This window comes from Dermochelys coriacea, chromosome 2 (genome assembly GCF_009764565.3).
Source record: "Dermochelys coriacea isolate rDerCor1 chromosome 2, rDerCor1.pri.v4, whole genome shotgun sequence".
Classification (NCBI taxonomy): Eukaryota; Metazoa; Chordata; order Testudines; family Dermochelyidae; genus Dermochelys; species Dermochelys coriacea.
This window is the reverse complement of record NC_050069.1, coordinates 267,700,762-267,717,850: the sequence shown is the minus strand read 5'-3', so window position 1 is coordinate 267,717,850 and position 17,089 is coordinate 267,700,762. Positions and strand designations below refer to the sequence as shown.

At 46.2% G+C, this 17,089-nt stretch overlaps 1 protein-coding gene across 7 annotated transcripts in view; it reads left to right on the top strand.

The window, feature by feature from the left end:
* The window catches only part of KIF9 (kinesin family member 9), a 46,587-nt gene that overhangs the window by 17,659 nt on the left and 11,839 nt on the right, over window positions 1-17,089 (top strand). For 5 of the 7 annotated variants that reach the window (XM_038390583.2, XM_038390579.2, XM_038390580.2 and 2 more), the window contains 8 exons: window positions 624-692; window positions 1,548-1,652; window positions 3,144-3,199; window positions 4,084-4,174; window positions 5,419-5,549; window positions 7,775-7,972; window positions 9,597-9,805; window positions 16,132-16,311. In XM_038390583.2, coding sequence (XP_038246511.1) covers window positions 624-692; window positions 1,548-1,652; window positions 3,144-3,199; window positions 4,084-4,174; window positions 5,419-5,549; window positions 7,775-7,972; window positions 9,597-9,805; window positions 16,132-16,311 — 1,039 coding nt within the window. The remainder of the gene's footprint in view (window positions 1-623; window positions 693-1,547; window positions 1,653-3,143; window positions 3,200-4,083; window positions 4,175-5,418; window positions 5,550-7,774; window positions 7,973-9,596; window positions 9,806-16,131; window positions 16,312-17,089) is intronic. The other 2 variants (XM_043509782.1, XM_043509781.1) reach the window with 2 other exon arrangements.

The following is a 17,089-nucleotide window of genomic DNA, read 5'->3' as shown; positions in this document are numbered from 1 at the left end:
TTCCAGATTAGGGAGACATGCTGGTCTCAAGTATGCAGTGTGAATCTGCTAGCATAATGCATTCCTGTTAAAGTCAATGGTGAAACTGTCATTGCCTACAGTGAAAGCAGCACTGGGGCTCTGTGCCTTCTGTTTTCAAAATAATGCCACATAATCCAGAAAGACCAGAGTATGGGGCATCATATTGGTGAAGCACTGAGTAGATAAACAGGTGGCTTTCCCTTTGAAAGCTTAAAGTGATTTTTCAAAGGGTGGCTCCAAGACACAGCAAAGGAGGCTGCCTGCTGGAAGCTATACTAAGGCAAAGTGATTTCCAGATCACTCACTCACCATTTCAGTGATGTAAGCCCAGCAGTGAATTCTCTGGGAGTTGGTACACAGCTGAGACATTATCCAGCAGCCATAGATGTAATTTGACTTCTATATTTGGGGTGCAGGGCCACTCCAGTCAGCCAATGGGGAGGCAAATTCCACACCTGTCTTAGGCTTGTAATTTTGGGGGGAAACACCTCCCCTGCCCCCCACCAAACTACACCCATGCCAGCAGCCAATCTGAAGTGGTTTTGGACAGTTCTTTCTCTAGTAGCACTTGGTCACTTGTCATCTTTTTGTTTTCCTGCTAGCGGATGGTCAAGAATCTGGAGAAGGAGATTGCTCTTCTGAAGCAGGAACTAGCCATGCATGACAGCTTGGTAAGGAACAGGCTGCAGCAGTTAATTGCTGCCTATGCTTTCTCTCTAAGCCAGGGATCGGCAACCTTTCAGAAGTGGTGTGCCGAGTCTTCATTTATTCACTCTAATTTCAGGTTTCTCATGCCAGTAATACATGTTAATGTTTTTAGAAGGTCACTTTCTATAAGTCTATAGTATATAACTAAACTATTGTTGTATGTAAAGTTAAATAAGGTTTTTAAAATTTTTAAGAAGCTTCATTTAAAATTAAATTAAAATGCAGAACCCCCCGGACCGGTGCCCAGGACCCGGGCAGTGTGAGTGCCAGTGAAAATCAGCTCGCGTGCTGCCTTTGGCATGCGTGCCATAGGTTGCCTACCGCTGCTCTAAGCCATCTTGCTGGGGATCTTAGTGTGTGCTTTATCTTGATTTTAATTTATCTCTAGGATCAGTTATATCCATGCTATAATCCATGTTATAGTCAAGCTTTTGCTTTCCCACTGTGTCCCCAGTAGAGTCCTTTGAGTTTAGACAGAGTTCTGAGGGGTCCCCACCAGTTTTCCCTCTTGTTAATTTCCCATTTCACAAGGTTCCATGTCATAATCATTAACCCCCAGAGTCTTGGATGACATACAGCATAGCCTTTCAAACCCATCAGTGCCTGTCCTTAATTTGTTCAGAAGGGAGAGGCAGGGAGTGCACTACTCCCAGCCAACTCCAGAGTCCAGCGCCCAGCCAGTCTACAGGATGAGAAGCAAAGTCTAAGAATTAAACCTGCCATGGCAAGGCAGAGCACAGCCAGGTGACTGTCAGGCTAGCATTTGCCCAGCTTATTGTAAATTGGTGCAGTTCAACTGTTCACCTTTTCATTCCAAGGTCAACCGCTCTCTGGTGAATTATGACCCTCTGAATGAAATCCAGATAGCGGAGATTAACTCTCAAGTCCGCAGGTACCTAGAAGGAGCCACAGACGACATTGATGTGAGTAGCTACCTAACTGATAGGGGCTTGTACAACTTGTTCAGCTGGTTATATTTGGCTGGATTCCAGCCTCTTTAAGCTAGAGGGAATGAAATCAGTTTGTGGAGGAACTGAATTTAGAATTAAAGGTAGCACTAAGTTTTTGAACACTTCCCTGTTATTTACAGGGAAACTCAGAACACCTGCCTTCTCCTCTCATTCTCATCTCCCCTTAAGTGAGTAGGAAGCTCTAGGAGGCTTCCACCCTGGCCTCAAACTTAGTGGGATGATCTGCTTTGAGCTTCCTTATAAAGACAGTGTTCAGAATTCTCCATCTGGGTAAAACCATAAGAACGTAAGAGCGACCATACTGGGTCAGACCAAAGGTCCATCTAGCCCTGTACCCTGTCTTCCGACAGTGGCCAGTGCCAGGTGCCCCAGAGGGAATGAACAGAACAGGTCATCATCAAGTGATCTATCCCCTGTCACTCTTTCCCAGCTTCTGGCAAACAGATGTGTTCCCAAAGTATCGTTTGAAAAGTATTCCACCTTTTATGGGAGGGGGGAACTTCTGGGGCACTATAGCCCTCTCTCTACTCTTTGCTTTTCTCCCACCCTCAAAGGTCCCAGAAAATTTTCCTGCAGCTGATGGGGTTGAGGAGAGTTGGTTTCTGTGGAATCCAGGGAGTCTTTTAGGGTCAGAGATGGTCAGCCTAAGTAGGAGCAGGGAAGGACTGAGGAGTTTCTTATAGGGAAAGATGTCCTTAGTGAGGTCATGGAATCTTTTAGAGAGAAGGATGCTTCTCTGGGAGTGGGGAGAATGAACTTCAGGACTTCCTAGAGAGAAAGGATGGTCCAGTGGTTAGGCCACTCGCTTAGGACTTGGGAGATCTAGGTCTCAGACTCTGTGTATGACCCCTGTGTAAGTGCCTTAGGCCCAGATCCACAAAGGCATTTAAGTTCCTAACTTCTGTTGATTGATCTGGGCCTTAGTCTGTGAAATGGGGATAACAGCACTGCATTAAAGCTTGTGAGGGGCTCAGATGCTCTGGCGCTGGGAACCAGATAACAACTTTAAATAGACTCAGCAGCGTGCAAGGGAGGAGAGAGCTGCATGGTCTGGAGGGTTAGAAGTTGCCTCCTGCATAATGTTGTGTGTTACACTTTGGCTGATAATTTGCTAACAATTCCTGACCTCTGGGGTTGTACACGATACCTGCACAGCTGGCACCTGCCTCAGCCTATCAGAGAGATTCCTCTGTTCTTAAAAGCCCACTTAAGAAGCATGAACAATGAGTGACGGTCATAGCCACATGGGGCCTGATTCTCCTGGTGCAGGATACAGGGCTGAGTTATCTGTATCCTGAGGCTAGAGAAGGGGGCTCTGGGATTCTATGGTATTTGAACCAGCCCTTACAGAGCAAGTTCTTTAAACGTTGCACAGTGAATGTTACCACAAGCTTCACTGACCTGTCTCCCATTATATCTTCATTGTACATATCTCTTCCTCAGATAATGAATATCAGGCAAATCCAAGAGGTGTTTAACCAGTTCAAAGTAATTTTAAGGTAAGATGTTGTAGACAGGGTGTGTGCATTAGATAAGAAGATTTAGAAACTCTCCACCAAGCTTCTGTCTGTGACAGCACAGCATAGTGTTGTGACACCGCTGGTGATGTCATTGTAGAATATGCAGAGAATAAGTTGTAGTTGTGAGAAGTTCAGCCCAGCTCCTGATGGCTTGGTCAGGGGAAAGGGGCTGCTGGCTAACCCAATGGCACCTATATATCATGAGGCTGGTCCGTGGATGATGGGCTCCATTAATTGGTTAAGTGTGCTCTGGTGTCTGATCAGGAGGGGTGAGATGCTACAGTTACAAAAGTAACATGATGTCACTGCAGGAAGATTTGGGCTTTGAGGAGGGGGCATGTGGCAAGTCTGTAGCATGTCACAGGGTGGGCATTCCTGTTCCATGGGAATCCAAACTGGTCCAGATCTCGTGGGTATTTGTGTTGGTGTTTTGCATGGATTTTGTGCCTTGGGGAATCCTTTTATGGGGCTAAAATAAAGCAAGAGGATCAGGTCTTCTCATGGTGGTTCCACCATCCAGGACCAAACTCCTGTGGAGTCATGTTATCTGGGTCATAAAAAAGGCTCCCTAAAGTATTTCAAAAGCTAGTGAAAAGTATACATGTCTGAACAGAAGAGATTTCCAGGCCTAAGGGACAGGGTGGGAAGAAGAAAATAGAACGAGGTTAGAAGAGGTGCATGAAGGAGAGCGGCTTGTGAAGAATGCAGGAAGCAGGAGGGGGAGTAGGAGGAAAGGAGAGCAGAGGTAGACGTAGGGGTGATGTCAGGCACATCTTTCTTTTGAAGTATGACACATTTACAAGTTTGGGGCTGTATGAAATTTTCCCTTGAGCACAATGAAAAGGGCTGTTATTTCTCCCCAGCCAACAGGAGCAGGAAGTGGAAGCCAGACTACGGAACAAATACACCCTGATAGACAAAAGTGATTTTGCAGCCATTACTGCTGCTCAGAAGGTAGGGCTTTGGGACTTGACCTTCTGCCTCAAATTCTTCCTACCCTACTTGAGAGGAACCATTGAAAACTAAGGCCCTGAGCTACCATGGTGATGGGCATGAGAGCGGAACAGAGCTGCTACAAGTCAATAGAGCTGCACCAGTTTCCACCAGCAGCGAATCTGGCCCAGTATTTTAACAGGGTAAAATATAATGTATTATAAAATAGAGAAAAGGAAAATACATGAGAACTATTACATCAAAAATGCCTGCATGCATGTCTGTCTGTTGTGAAATACAGGGCTAGATCCTCTGTCCCTGCTAGGCTCTCTTAGCACTGTTGGAGCAGCAAAAAGGAAACTTACCCCACCCTAAAGGCAGATGTGGATTTCCTTAGGTAGCTTAGGATACAAGACATTTTTCACTATCAGCTTGTTTTTAGTTGGTCCTAACTTTCTGAAACTTTCACCTTCTGAGCTGATCACTTCCATGCTTCGACTATGCCACAGTTTGTTCACTTATAAAATGGGTATAAGAATAATTATCTACCTTGCAGAGTTGTGGGGCTTAACTGTAGGCACTTTGAGATCTTTGGAAGAAAGGCACAATAGAAATGCGAAGTATTATTATAACACAAAACTGCCCAATCTCCAGGCAGACCCCATTCCAGGCTTTAATTTAAAGCTGATTTGGAAAACAGAAATGAAATGTGAGTTAAGCAGATTTCTGTGCTGAATGGGCTATTTAGCCATGCTGTTGGGGCACTGACAGAAATCAGATTATACGTATGAAATCCTCTTGCAAACTCCTCGTTCGTTGAATGAAGATAACCCAGAGTGCATCATTCTCTATTATTAGTGAACCATGATTACAGCGAGATTTCTGGTATTTGTGAGCTGTCACAATGAAGCATTCTGGGATATCATCAAAGAAACAGAAAATACAATAGGATTTAATAAAGGTGTGGGGAAGAAATTTTAAACGTTAGTTTAAACCTATTTCTGTGATGTAAATCCCTACTTCCTCCAAACCTAGTTAGTGGGAGCACTCAGCACATGAATCAGAAAATAATTCCAAGGGCTTTTTTGCTTCTCAATTCACCTTTAAGATAATTTTTTCCACCAAGATGCCATGAAGTGAATCTGGATTTAGATTAAGGAATTGGACAGACTTACCCCTCTGAGCAAAGTATTTAGTTCTCACAAGCTGGACATCTGCAGGGCTAATGCTTCTGTATTCACATCTTCAGCCCTCTCTATTTTCAGGCAGGCCTGGTCGATGCAGAGGGCCATCTAGTGGGGGAAGTGGACGGACAGGGCTTCGGGATTGGAGTTGCTCCTTTATCCAAACATGGCGGGAAGAAAGTTAAAGCCAAGAAAGCCAAAGAGCAGCTTAGGTGAGTTGACATGTAAAACAGCTCTTCCCTTTCCTTCAGTCAGGTGTCTTTCTCCACTCATGAAAATCTTCCCTATGGCTGTGACATACCCAAGGATTTATGGGCTGCTTTACACCCACAGGGGTAAGTAGCTACCCAAGGGAGAAGGCTGTGGAGAAACAGCCCCAATAGTCCTTGTGATATTCTGTGTTTGTTTCAATGAGGAGGTCCCGGCCTACCAGGATTGGTGTTGATGCATGGTTGGGGCATAGTCACAAAGACGATGGGCGGCGGGTGAAGCTTCCCCTTGGGGAGGTTAGCTCCTACCCCACCTCTTCTGGCCAAGGCCACGTCCCCACTCGCTGCTTTCAGCCCCCCCACACACACACTGGGGCCCTGGCTGGGGTGGGCGCGGAGGGGGCTGAGAGCTCGGCCCTGGCTGGGGTCAAGCTCTCAGCCTCAGCCCCTGGCCGAAGCTCCAAGCCCGGAGCCTCTCCCCTATTCTGCTCCTTCAGCCCACAGCCCCACCATAGCCCCACCCCATTTCATCCCTTCCCCCACGGCCCTGCCCCCATTCCACCCCACTCTGCCTCTTCCCCCCAGCCCTGCCTCCACTTGCTCCTTCCCTTTTCTGCTGCTGTCCGAAGACCAGAAAAGCTCTGTGCCCCTGCCATGGCCCCAGGGCCAAAACAGGGAGTGAGAGCTCCTCCAACCCTGTGGCTGTAGCTAGGGTGACCAGATAGAAAGTGTGAAAAATCAGGACGGGGGTGGGGAGTAATAGGCACCTACATAAGAAAAAGCCCTGAATATCGGGACTGTCCCTATAAAATCTGGACATCTGGTCACCCTAGCTGTAGCAGGGGGAGATTTTTCTGGGGTCCTCAAATCCACTACTGTCCCACTGGTGGCAGGAGATTTGGGGAGGCTTAGCCTCCCCCAGCCTCCATTACACACTGCCATTACACTCCATTACACACTGACAGAGACCAAACCTGCTCCTCAGAATGTGTCTCTGCACAGTCAGCGTCAGACTCAATCCGTTTGGTTTTGTGGAAGTCTGGTCTGTGCAGGATTTACTGCAAATGACTACTCATGTTTATTACGGGTAGCACGTAAAGATAAACCAGGAATTGGGCCCCATTGTGCTAGGTGCTGTACAGGCACAGAATAGTAGATAGTCCCTCTCATGAAGAGTTTACAACCTAACTAGACCAGGCAGGAACAGGATGGGGAAGGGGTAGAACACACCAGCAGAGTGACCAATGTAATGGAAGCAAATGGCATGATTTTGTTGTTGGGTGGGTTTAGTTAGAAGGGGATCAGCAAAATGGGAAGGGAAGGGGGGTGAGAGGGACAGGGAAGGGGAGGAGAGGGTAAGAGGAGCAGATGTGGAGTGAAGCTGAGCTAAAGAGACTAGCAGGAGGGTTGGAGCAAACAGCCCATCAGCACAGGGCAGAGAAAGTCCAGTCAGAACAGTAAAACGTTCTCTGAATGTCCAGAGGCCCCTGTTCTAGCTGCTTCTGCTTCTGCTGGCTGCAGTCTCTGGCTGGTTTCTCCTTGCAATTATTCCCCAATACCGCACGGGGGAATGAGGCACCACCTCAGTCCTAGTACCCCTGAGTGGGGGCATCTCCCCTGCACGTTTCTGGGTCCAGGAGGGGTGCTGGGGTGTGCTGCCCCGGTTGATGCCAGAGTGCTTCTCCACACTAACATGCAGCTTCCATTGTCATCTCTTTCATCTCACACTGGGTGTCCCTTGCCGAACAGACTCACGGAGGCCAGTTTAAGGAGACTCTCCACTCTTCTTCCTTAAACTGGACTGGGGGCTAAGCCAAGTCTTCTGGACTCTACTGCTGGGCTCCATTGAGGGTGGATGGGGATCCACTGTTTGCTGCTTGCTCCAAGCAGACACTTGTATATTCAGTCTCTTAATGTGCCCTAGCCAGGTCTGTGTAACCTGTGCATGCAAATGGACTTCTTGGGAACCTTCACAGGAAGCTGATCCTGTGTGTGCAGCTATTCCTACAGATTTTATATTCAGGGAGGTCCCTCTAGGTTTGCAAGTAAGGATCTGTGACAATAGAGACAATGGCTTCTGCCCCGTTGAAGTTGGCAGAACTTTCACTATTAACGTCAGAGAAGCAGGCTCAGGCCTCCAGTTCCTGAATCTGAACTGGTTTCTGCAGTGTAGTTTTAGTATCAGTGTTTTGTCATATGCAGGAAATTAACCATCTCTTTCCTCTTAGCCCCACTATCAGGAAGGAAGGATTAGGAAGCCCTGTTTTGGGGAAAGATCTGGATTTTATTTCCCCATCAAGGAGTCAGCTGGTAACTTCCGCAAGGGATTTGGATGTGAAGGAGGGACTAATAAGGGAGCAGGATGCAGCTAGTATTGAAACACATCACTCGGAGTCAGTGCCCAAGGAGGATTCCCACCAACCGAGGTAACCTTTCACCTTAAAGAGGCACTTTCTATTTGCAGAGCTAAACAGATGGGGTCATCAAGGTTGCAAAGCCAGAAAAAGCGCCCACAGTTGCTGAGCTGAGTCTGAGGAGGCTCGGTCTGTGATGGGGCAGAGGGGACAGGGCCAAGGCTGAGGAAGTAGTTTCTGTTTAGCAAAAGGGACGTGTAGTGTTAGCTATCCTCACTCCAGAGTATTTTGGCCTAGGTTTCCTGCTTTTACACCTTGCTGTTTGCAGTGGTATGTAATGGGGCACCATGCACATACATGGGGAGTGTTCGTGTGTGCATTTCAGTGGAATAATACATCAGTGTGGTTTGTCTCCTGATTTTGGATCTATTGGATTTGGTATTCCTGTCCCTTGCCAACTGGGGATTGACATTGCATCCCCGCTCTGGGTCTAGCTCCAACTAGCTTCGAAGTGAGCTGATGGGTAAATTCTAGCCATTGCACTCGGCATCCACCCTGCTTCTGCTCTCTGCTGTCGAAAACGCGTCCCTGCTGCCAGCAAAGGAAGCAGTCCCATTAGACATGTTTTTCAGTAAGCGGTAGCAGCCCTAAAATTTTGTTCTGAACTACTAAAATGTTACCATTGCTCAGGAACAGAGCTGGTGCTGCTTTGGGGCTTTACATTCGCAAATGCTTAACCCACAGTAACTAATTAAGCCTTACATCCCCCTTGTGAGGTAAGGATGTATTATCACCATTCTCATGGTGGGGATATAAAGGCTTGACCGAGATCAGGCAGGATGCCATCTGACAGGCTTCTGTCTAGCTTTGTAGTCTCAATTTCTAGGGGATCAATACAGGGTAGGCTCCTTGAAGGTAAGAGATGAATGACTTGCCTGTGTCAGAAGAATTCTCTGAAGGTGAACCACTATTTCTATGGATTCACACTCCTCACCCCTTTTGTAGGTTCGCCCAAGGGCGTGGCTCCCTAGGGGATATCCATGGAAGGTTAACCTAATATGTAGATCCATAGAAAATACCAGCACTCTCATAGATATTTGCTGACCTCTTTCTGGTTCTCCTCCCCTGGGTTCCTAGACTGGCCTCAGAGGCAAGAAGACTCAGAAGTTTGGATCCATAAGATCCAACTTTCTGGGAAGATTCAACTGAGACAGCTGCTAGGGAACTTTGCTTCTGTGTAAGTAACTCTTCCTTCTTGGAGTGGTCGGGCTTATCTACTGCAAGCTTTGCAGTACCACTGCAGCGCTTCAGTGAAGACGCTATATGTGCCAATGGGAGGGCTTCTCCCGTCAGCGCAGGTACGCCACCTTCACAAGAGGCGGTAGCTATTCGACAGGAGAGGCCCTCCCACTGCCATGGCGCCGTCTCCACTGTGAGTTAGGTGCGTGTAACTGCGGCGCTCAGGGGGGCGGAAGAGCGATGTAGTCATAGCAGCATGAATTGACATGACATCCAGGGAGAGGAGGAGGCATGAAGGTTAGCACAGTGAGAGCACTGTGATGCTGCAAGTGTCGATAGATTCTGAAAGAGCCCCATGAGATGTAATTTTCAGGTATTGATTATCAGTCCACTCAGGTGCAATAAGTAAACCTGAAGCTGGAGCAACTGGCCCTTCCTGTATTTTCTCCTGGCGCAGTTCCCCTCCCTCTAAGCTGGTGGCATTTGAGGAGTTTAAAAACGAGCGAGGAAGTGAGATCAACCGGATCTTTAAGGAGAACAAAGCCATCCTCAGCAACAGGAAGAAGAAAGCGAGTGAGATCACCCACAGACTCAACCTATTAAAACAGGAGATGGACAACACCAAAGAGGCCCTTGGGGCTCAGAAGAAGGAGAGGGAGGAGCAGGGTAAGTGGCATATAGAATGGATCGGACAACACAGATCTGAGCAGGGAGAACTTGTTTCATTTCTCTGAGCTGTAATTGTTGGAACACATTATGTGCAGTGCTGGGTTTACAGTGGCGCCATGGAGCCGGGCCCATGATCAGAAGGGGCCCTGACCTGCTCTGCTTGCTGGCTCCCCCCAGCCCACCATTTGCTCCTCTCGGACTGTAGGGTTGTGCAGTGCATTTGTGGGGGGTTATGGGGGGGGCTCTGGCCATAGGGAGTCGGGGGGGGGGCTGTTGCAGAGGTGCTGAATTTCTGATTTCCCCACAGGTGCTTGACCCCAGCTCTGTGCCAAGCCCCATCCCCACTCCACGCTTTTCCCCAAGGCCCTGCCACCCACCTCTTCCTGCTCCTGCTCCATCCCTGCCCGGTTCTTCCTGCCCCATTCTGCACCCTCCCCCAGAGTGCCCCAGCTCCTTCCCCTCCCTCCCAGCGCCCCCTGCTCGCTGCTGAACAGCTGATCAGCGGCGGGCGGGCAGTGCTGGGGACGAGGGGGAGGAGCTGACTGCGGGGCTGCTGGTGGGTGCTGAGCACACACTGTTTTTTTTTTTTCTGTGGGTGCTCCAGCCCTGGAGCACCCACGGAGTCGGCACCTATGGGGTGTTTGGCAGGGGGTCTGTGTGGCGTGGCATGGGCTCGCCCCCGAGGGGAAGGAGAACGCTGGCAGCACAGGGCTAGGCGGGCCACTGTGCATCTGGCAATTGCCAGTTTGTAAATAGTGCCATCACACTGGGCTGGGCGGAGCAGGGCCACTCCTGCCATGCCATGCCCCATTGCCCCTGGCTGGCCCCTCGCTCTGGGGACTGACCTCCCTGCACCATGCTCCATTGTCCCTATGGGGGCCCACAAATATGTTTGGCACCAGGCCCACAAAACGTTAATCTGGCCCTGATTACATGACACCATTGTTGTGCCACAAGCTGGAGTGGCAGCCAAAGGGGTCTATGCTGTAGCTCTTCAACCTGGCCTTTGGTTCAGCAGCCAGTTCCACTGCCTTATCCCCTTGCCCTTCAACCAACGGATCCCAGTCACTCAGGCTTTCTGCAGCTGAAGTGAGTTTCAGCCAGACTGAACACAAAAGATATAGGGTCGAATTCTCCACATGGACTTCAGCGGAGTTATGCTGGCATAAAATTGGTGAAATGAAATGGAGAATTAGGCCAATGCACTGTAAAACCCATTAGATGCAGGGTTTCTCTTACCGTGCTAGAGTAATGGTGACTTTGTTTCTGGGTAGACATCATTCTATTTGATTTGATGGGTCTGGATCAGTCCCTGACATATGAAACACCACACTCCCCATTTACGTGAGAATGTCTCAAGCATAAAACGCTCTAAAACAAAAAAAATGGAAAGAAGACTCTAAAAGGCACCAAATTCTAAGAATAGATTCAGGCCCTGGTTCTGCAGCTTATTGCTGGTATGTGTACTGCTACACCTGTATGCTGTCAGGCAGTTCATAGAGTCAGAGATTGTAAGTCCAGAAGGGACCACTGTGATCATCTAGTCTGATCTCTCAAATAACACAGGCCAGAGAATGTCCCCAAAATAATTCGTAGAGCAGAGCTTTTAGAAAAACATCGAGTTTTGATTTAAAAATTGTCAATGATGGAGATCCACTATGACCCTTGGTAAATTGTTCCAACAGTTAATTACTCTAATTAAAAATATACACCTTTTTTTCGTCTCAATTTGACTAGCTTCAACTTCCAGCCATTGGATCATTATACCTCTCTCTGCTAGATTGAAGAGCTCATTATTAAGTATTTGTTTCCCATGTAGCTACCGACAGACTAATCAAGTCAGCCCTTAACCTTCTCTTTGTTGAGCTAACTAGATTGAACTCCTCGAGTCTATCACTGTCAGGCATGTTTTCTAATCCTTTAATCATTCTCATGGCTCTTCTCTGAACCCCTCAAATTTATCAACATCCTTCTTGAATTGTGGGCACCAGAACTGGACTCAGGATTGCACTAGCAATCACACCAATGGCAAATACAGAGGTAAAATGACCTCTCTGCTGCTACTTGAGATTCCCCTGTTTATGAATCTCAGGATCACAGTAGCTCTTTTGGCCACAGAGTCACACTGGGAGTTCATGTTCAGCTGATTGTCCACCATGATCCTCAAATCTTTTTCAGCGTCACTGCTTCCCAGGGTAGGTCCCCCATTCCGTAAGACTGGCCTTCATTCTTGTTCTCAAATGTATCAGAGCCTCAATTTTTTAGTCTCTAAGGTGCCACAAGTCCTCCTTTTCTTTTTGCGAATACAGACTAACATGACTGCTATTCTGAATACTGAAGCTGTGACTGCACTTCAGTGTCTCTTCTCTTATCCACAGCTTGTATATGCTTATGGCTCAGCAGGCTTTTTTCACTTTGATGCTTTAAGAACTGGCCAGGTAACACTCCAAACAAGGGAAGAGTAAAAGCACCTTCGGTCATATAGATAAGATACGGAACAAACTAAGTCAACGCAACAACGTGCTTGAGATTTTATACCCATAACAGTCAGGACATTCAGTGCTGCATCAAAATAGCAGAATTGAGTTAATGCCAGCCAAAGAGATCCAGGGGGATCAGAAGGGCTTTTCTAATTGTAAAGGAAGTGCCAAACAGAAAGCAGGCCCACTAATAAATGAACAGGGGAATCTTATTTACTGTGCACCACCTTCTAATAACCTCCCAGTGAATCACATCCTACTCCACATGTCATCTCATGGAGGTCACTGCGCTGAAGTCGCACTTGTGGAGGGAGGTGCTGCTCAGTGCGAAAGAGAGTATCGGAACCTGCCCCAACACTAATTGGACTGTCCTAGTTTTCACCTCTGTACACACAGAGAGATTTTTGCCCAATCATTATAGCAACTTTTTTTACCAGGAGCATCTTCATGTAGGGTCCAGTTCTGCAAAGTGCTGAGCTCTCTTGGCTAGCTAATGAGCAAACTCTGCCCCTGTTGAAGTCATAATGAAATGAGGGTGTTTAGCACCTCATAAGATCAGTCCCTTAGTTTGGTGACTTGGGTCTTTACTCTTGTATTTTATATCTACAAACTGGTGGGTTTATTCTGGAAGCTGGAAATCACTAAAATAACATGATCAGAGGCAAACATTAGAGGCACAACTGCAAATTCTCCTGATGTGAAGACAACACAGGAAGAATAGTAAGAGGCCAATATGGCTCCATCAGGAGCTCTTTAATGACCTGACAATCAAAAAGGAATCCCACAAAAAGGGGAAACATGGACAAATTGGTAAAGAGGAGTAGAGAAGAATAGCACAAGCATGTAGGGAGAAAATCAGAAAGGCTAAGTTACAAATGAGTTACACCTAGCAAGGGACATAAAAGGAAATAAGAAGTTCTTTAAATACATTAGGAGGAAGAGAAAGATGAAGGAAAGTGTAGGTCCTCTACTTAGCAGGGAAGGAAAACTAATAACTGATGACATCAAGAAGCCTGAGGTGATTGATGTCTATTTTGCTTCTATTTTTACTAAAAAGGTTAATGGGACCAGATACTCAACACAATATAAACAAGGGGAAGGAATGCAAGCCAAAATAGGAAGAGAAAAGGTTAAAGAATATTGATATCAGTTAGGTGTGTTCAGGTCAGCAGGGCCTGATGAAATTCATCCTAGGGTACATAAGGAACTAGCTGAAGCAGTCTCGGAACCGACAGTGATTATCTTTGGGAAACCATGTAAGACAGGCGTGGTCCCAGAGGACTGGAGAAGGGAAAACATAGTACAGTAAAAGCTGTGTTATCTGGCACTTTGTCAACCAGAAAACTCTATTAACCAGCATTTCTGATATCTCCCAATACAAATCTTCAGTCTAGTAACTGGGACTAGTATACTGCCCAGGAGGTTATGCAATTGCATATTCTGCACTCTATTTTTATGCAAAAGAGGCAGAAGACAAGCAAACAAGCTGATATCAAGGGTTTATTCAAAAAAGCAGCTTCCAGGATGTGTCATGGAGCTGAATCTGTAATGACTCTATCTCCTACACCTTCTACATCTACAATAACTGATGTTGATAATGATGACCCTGAGGCACTGCAAGATCCTGAAGTGACTTCTGAATAATCAAAGAAAGATTAAAGGATGTTCAGTATAGTTTTGGGGTTAAGCGTATTTTTAGTCATCTGGGTGTATGCCATGCGCTGCCCATAGTGATATGTAGTATCATAAAATAACCTACTGTATAGAAAACTTAACCTGTATACATCTAAGTGCTTCAAGAAACCAGCCTCTCTGCAGTGCAGTACTACTACTGGATTGGTGAGTACCTGTAAACTATTTTATACTTTATTCATTTTATTGTATTCTCATTCTTTGAAAATTGGTTCCATTGGTAAGTATAACTCTTAACCAACCAGAATTTTTGATTAACCGGCATCCCCCATTCTCCCAGCATGCCAGATAACAAAGCTTGTACTGTACCTATCTTTAAAAGAGGGAACAAAGAGGACCCAGACAATTATGGACCATTTAGCCTAACTTTGATACCTGGAAAGATACTGGAATAAATTATTAAACAATCAGTTTGTAAGTACCTAGAGGATGATAGAGTTATAAGGAATAGTTAGCATGGATTTGTCAAGAACAAATCATGCCAAGCCAACTTAATTTCCTTCTTTGATAGGGTTACTGGCCTAGTGGTTGGGGGGAAAGCAGTAGACATGGCGTGTATTTTGATTTGAGTGAGGCTTTTGACACAGTCCCACCTGACATTCTCAAAAGCAAATGAGGGAAATGTGGTCTAGATGAAATTACTAAAAGATGGGTGCACGACTGGTTGAAAGATTGTATTAAAGAGTAATTATCAATGGTTTGCTGTCAAACTGGGAGAGCATATCTAGTGGGGTTCTGCGTGGTCATTCCTGGGTCTGGTACTATTCAATATTTTCATTAATGACTTGGATAATGGAGTGGAGAATATCTTATAAAATTTGCTGATGATACTAAGATGGGAGAGGTTGTGAGCACTTTGGAAGACAGGATTAGAATTCAAAACAATCTTGACAAATCAGAGAATTAATCTGAAATCAACAAGATGAAATTCAGTAAAGATAATTGCAAAGTATTACACTTAGGAAGGAAAAATCAAATGGATGACAAAAATGGGGAATAACTGGTTAGGCAGTAATACTTCAGAAAAGGATCTGGGGGTTATAATGGATCACAAATTGAATATGAGTCAACAATGTGATGCAGTTGTGAAAAAGGCTAATATTATTCTGGGGTGTATTAACAGGAGTGTCGTATGTAAGACACAGGAGGTAATTGTCCTGCTCTACTCAGCACTGGTGAGGCCTCAGCTGGAGAACTGTGTCCAGTTGTGGGTGCCACACTTTAGGAAAGATGTGGACAAATTGGAAAGAATCCATAGGAGAGAAACAAAAATGATAAAAGGCTTAAAAAAAAATAAAACTTATGAGGAAAGGTTAAAAAAACTGGGCATGTTTAGTTTGAGGGGGGGGGCCTGATAACAGTCTTCAAATATGTGATGGGCTGTTCTAAAGAGGGTGGGGATCAGTTTTGTTCTCCATGGCCACTGAAAGTAGGACAAGAAGCAATGGGTTTAATCTGCAGCAAGGGAGATTTAGGTTAGATATTAGGAAAATTTTTCTAACTATAAAGACAGTTAAATTCTGGACTAGGCTTCCAAGGGAGATTGTGGAATCCCCATCATTGGTGGTTTTTAAGAACTGGTTGAACAAATCCTGTCAGAGATGGTCTAGATTTATTTGGTTGTGCCTCAGCTCAGGGGACTGGACTTGATGACCTCTCGAGATCCATTCCAGCCCGACTTTTCTAGGATTCTATGGAACTATGAGCCAGGAGAGGTTATTAATGTGGGAGGTAGCTGGATGCTAACGGTCTCTGCGGGGTGACCAGTTTATCTCCAATGTCTTGCCTTAACATGCCAGTCCTGCTTTCATGACATCAGTGAGAGTTTTGCAATAGGAACAATGTAGGCAAGCCCTAAGTGATACCTTCACACAGTCTGTCTTGCAAGAGTTAGCAGGGCAACCCAATCGGCCCACTCTTAGTCATGTACCTCTTGGATTATGGAGGTATCATAGAAGATTAGGGTTGGAAGAGGAACTGAGATCTCAGCTAGTTCAGGAGTTCAGTAACCACTCCATCCCCATGCCACTGGGGGTAGAACAGTGTATCTAAAGAAATGACAGCTGTGTGGTCAGCCTCCATGTATGATCCCTGTTCTTTGGCACTCTCCTTCCACTCATGAGAACCTGTCACGTCCTTCTCACCCTGCAGGGGAATATGTGAATGAGGAAGGACAGATCATAATTGATGAGGAGGAATTTTTACTGGTCATGAAACTTAAGGATCTGAAGAAACAGTACAGGTCTGATTTTGATGAACTGCGGGACCTGAAAGCAGAAGTCCAGTACTGTCAGCATCTGGTGGATCAGTGTCGCAACAGACTAATCTCAGGTACTCGTGTTGCTGGCCAGAGGTTTGGAAATGGCATGCACTTTCGCTGGTGCATTCGATAGCACTCAGATCTCTAAGCCCTGCATTGTGCTCACAGAACAGATGGGCATATATTTAAATGACATCATTTCCCCTGCAAAATTGGAAACCTCTAAAATTCAAGGACCCTTGAGTCCCAGTGACCCTGTAATGTGATTTTGTAAATCACCATTGCAGCTCATATTTTATAAATGTTACTCAATTTCTAATGAGACACTTAGCTCCTACAGATTCTGTTCCTCCCATGTTAACACAGTTGCTTCTGGATCAGATGCCGAGATGCAACTAGTAAGCATTGAATTCAGTGGGGCCAGGATTTCACCCATCATTTTGTTTGACACAGAGACTTGTGGTGCAAGCACAGCACTGGGCCAAGGCTTGAACCAGGTGCTGCAATTTTTGCACCTTTCCAAAGCCCGTAAGAGTTCAGTGTGCCTCAAGTCCCAGTGTTGCAGGATGGGGCATGGTGTCTGGGGGCATTGGTCCATACATTTTAGCATGCATCCCTCCTCACTCGGATGACACTTGTTTCTGGTATGAGTTAACTCGGACAGATATGCAGCACCCCATCTGAGGCACCCAGTTTGGGCCTGGATCTATGCTTGGGGCCTGGATTTGACCCAGTATGTTTGATGACATTAGATGTATCAATATCAAAGTCCTCAGCATTTGGAAACTGTGCAATGCTCTGTTTTCTACAAACATGCTGGAGCACAAGCTTGCATCTCTTAGGAGCAGC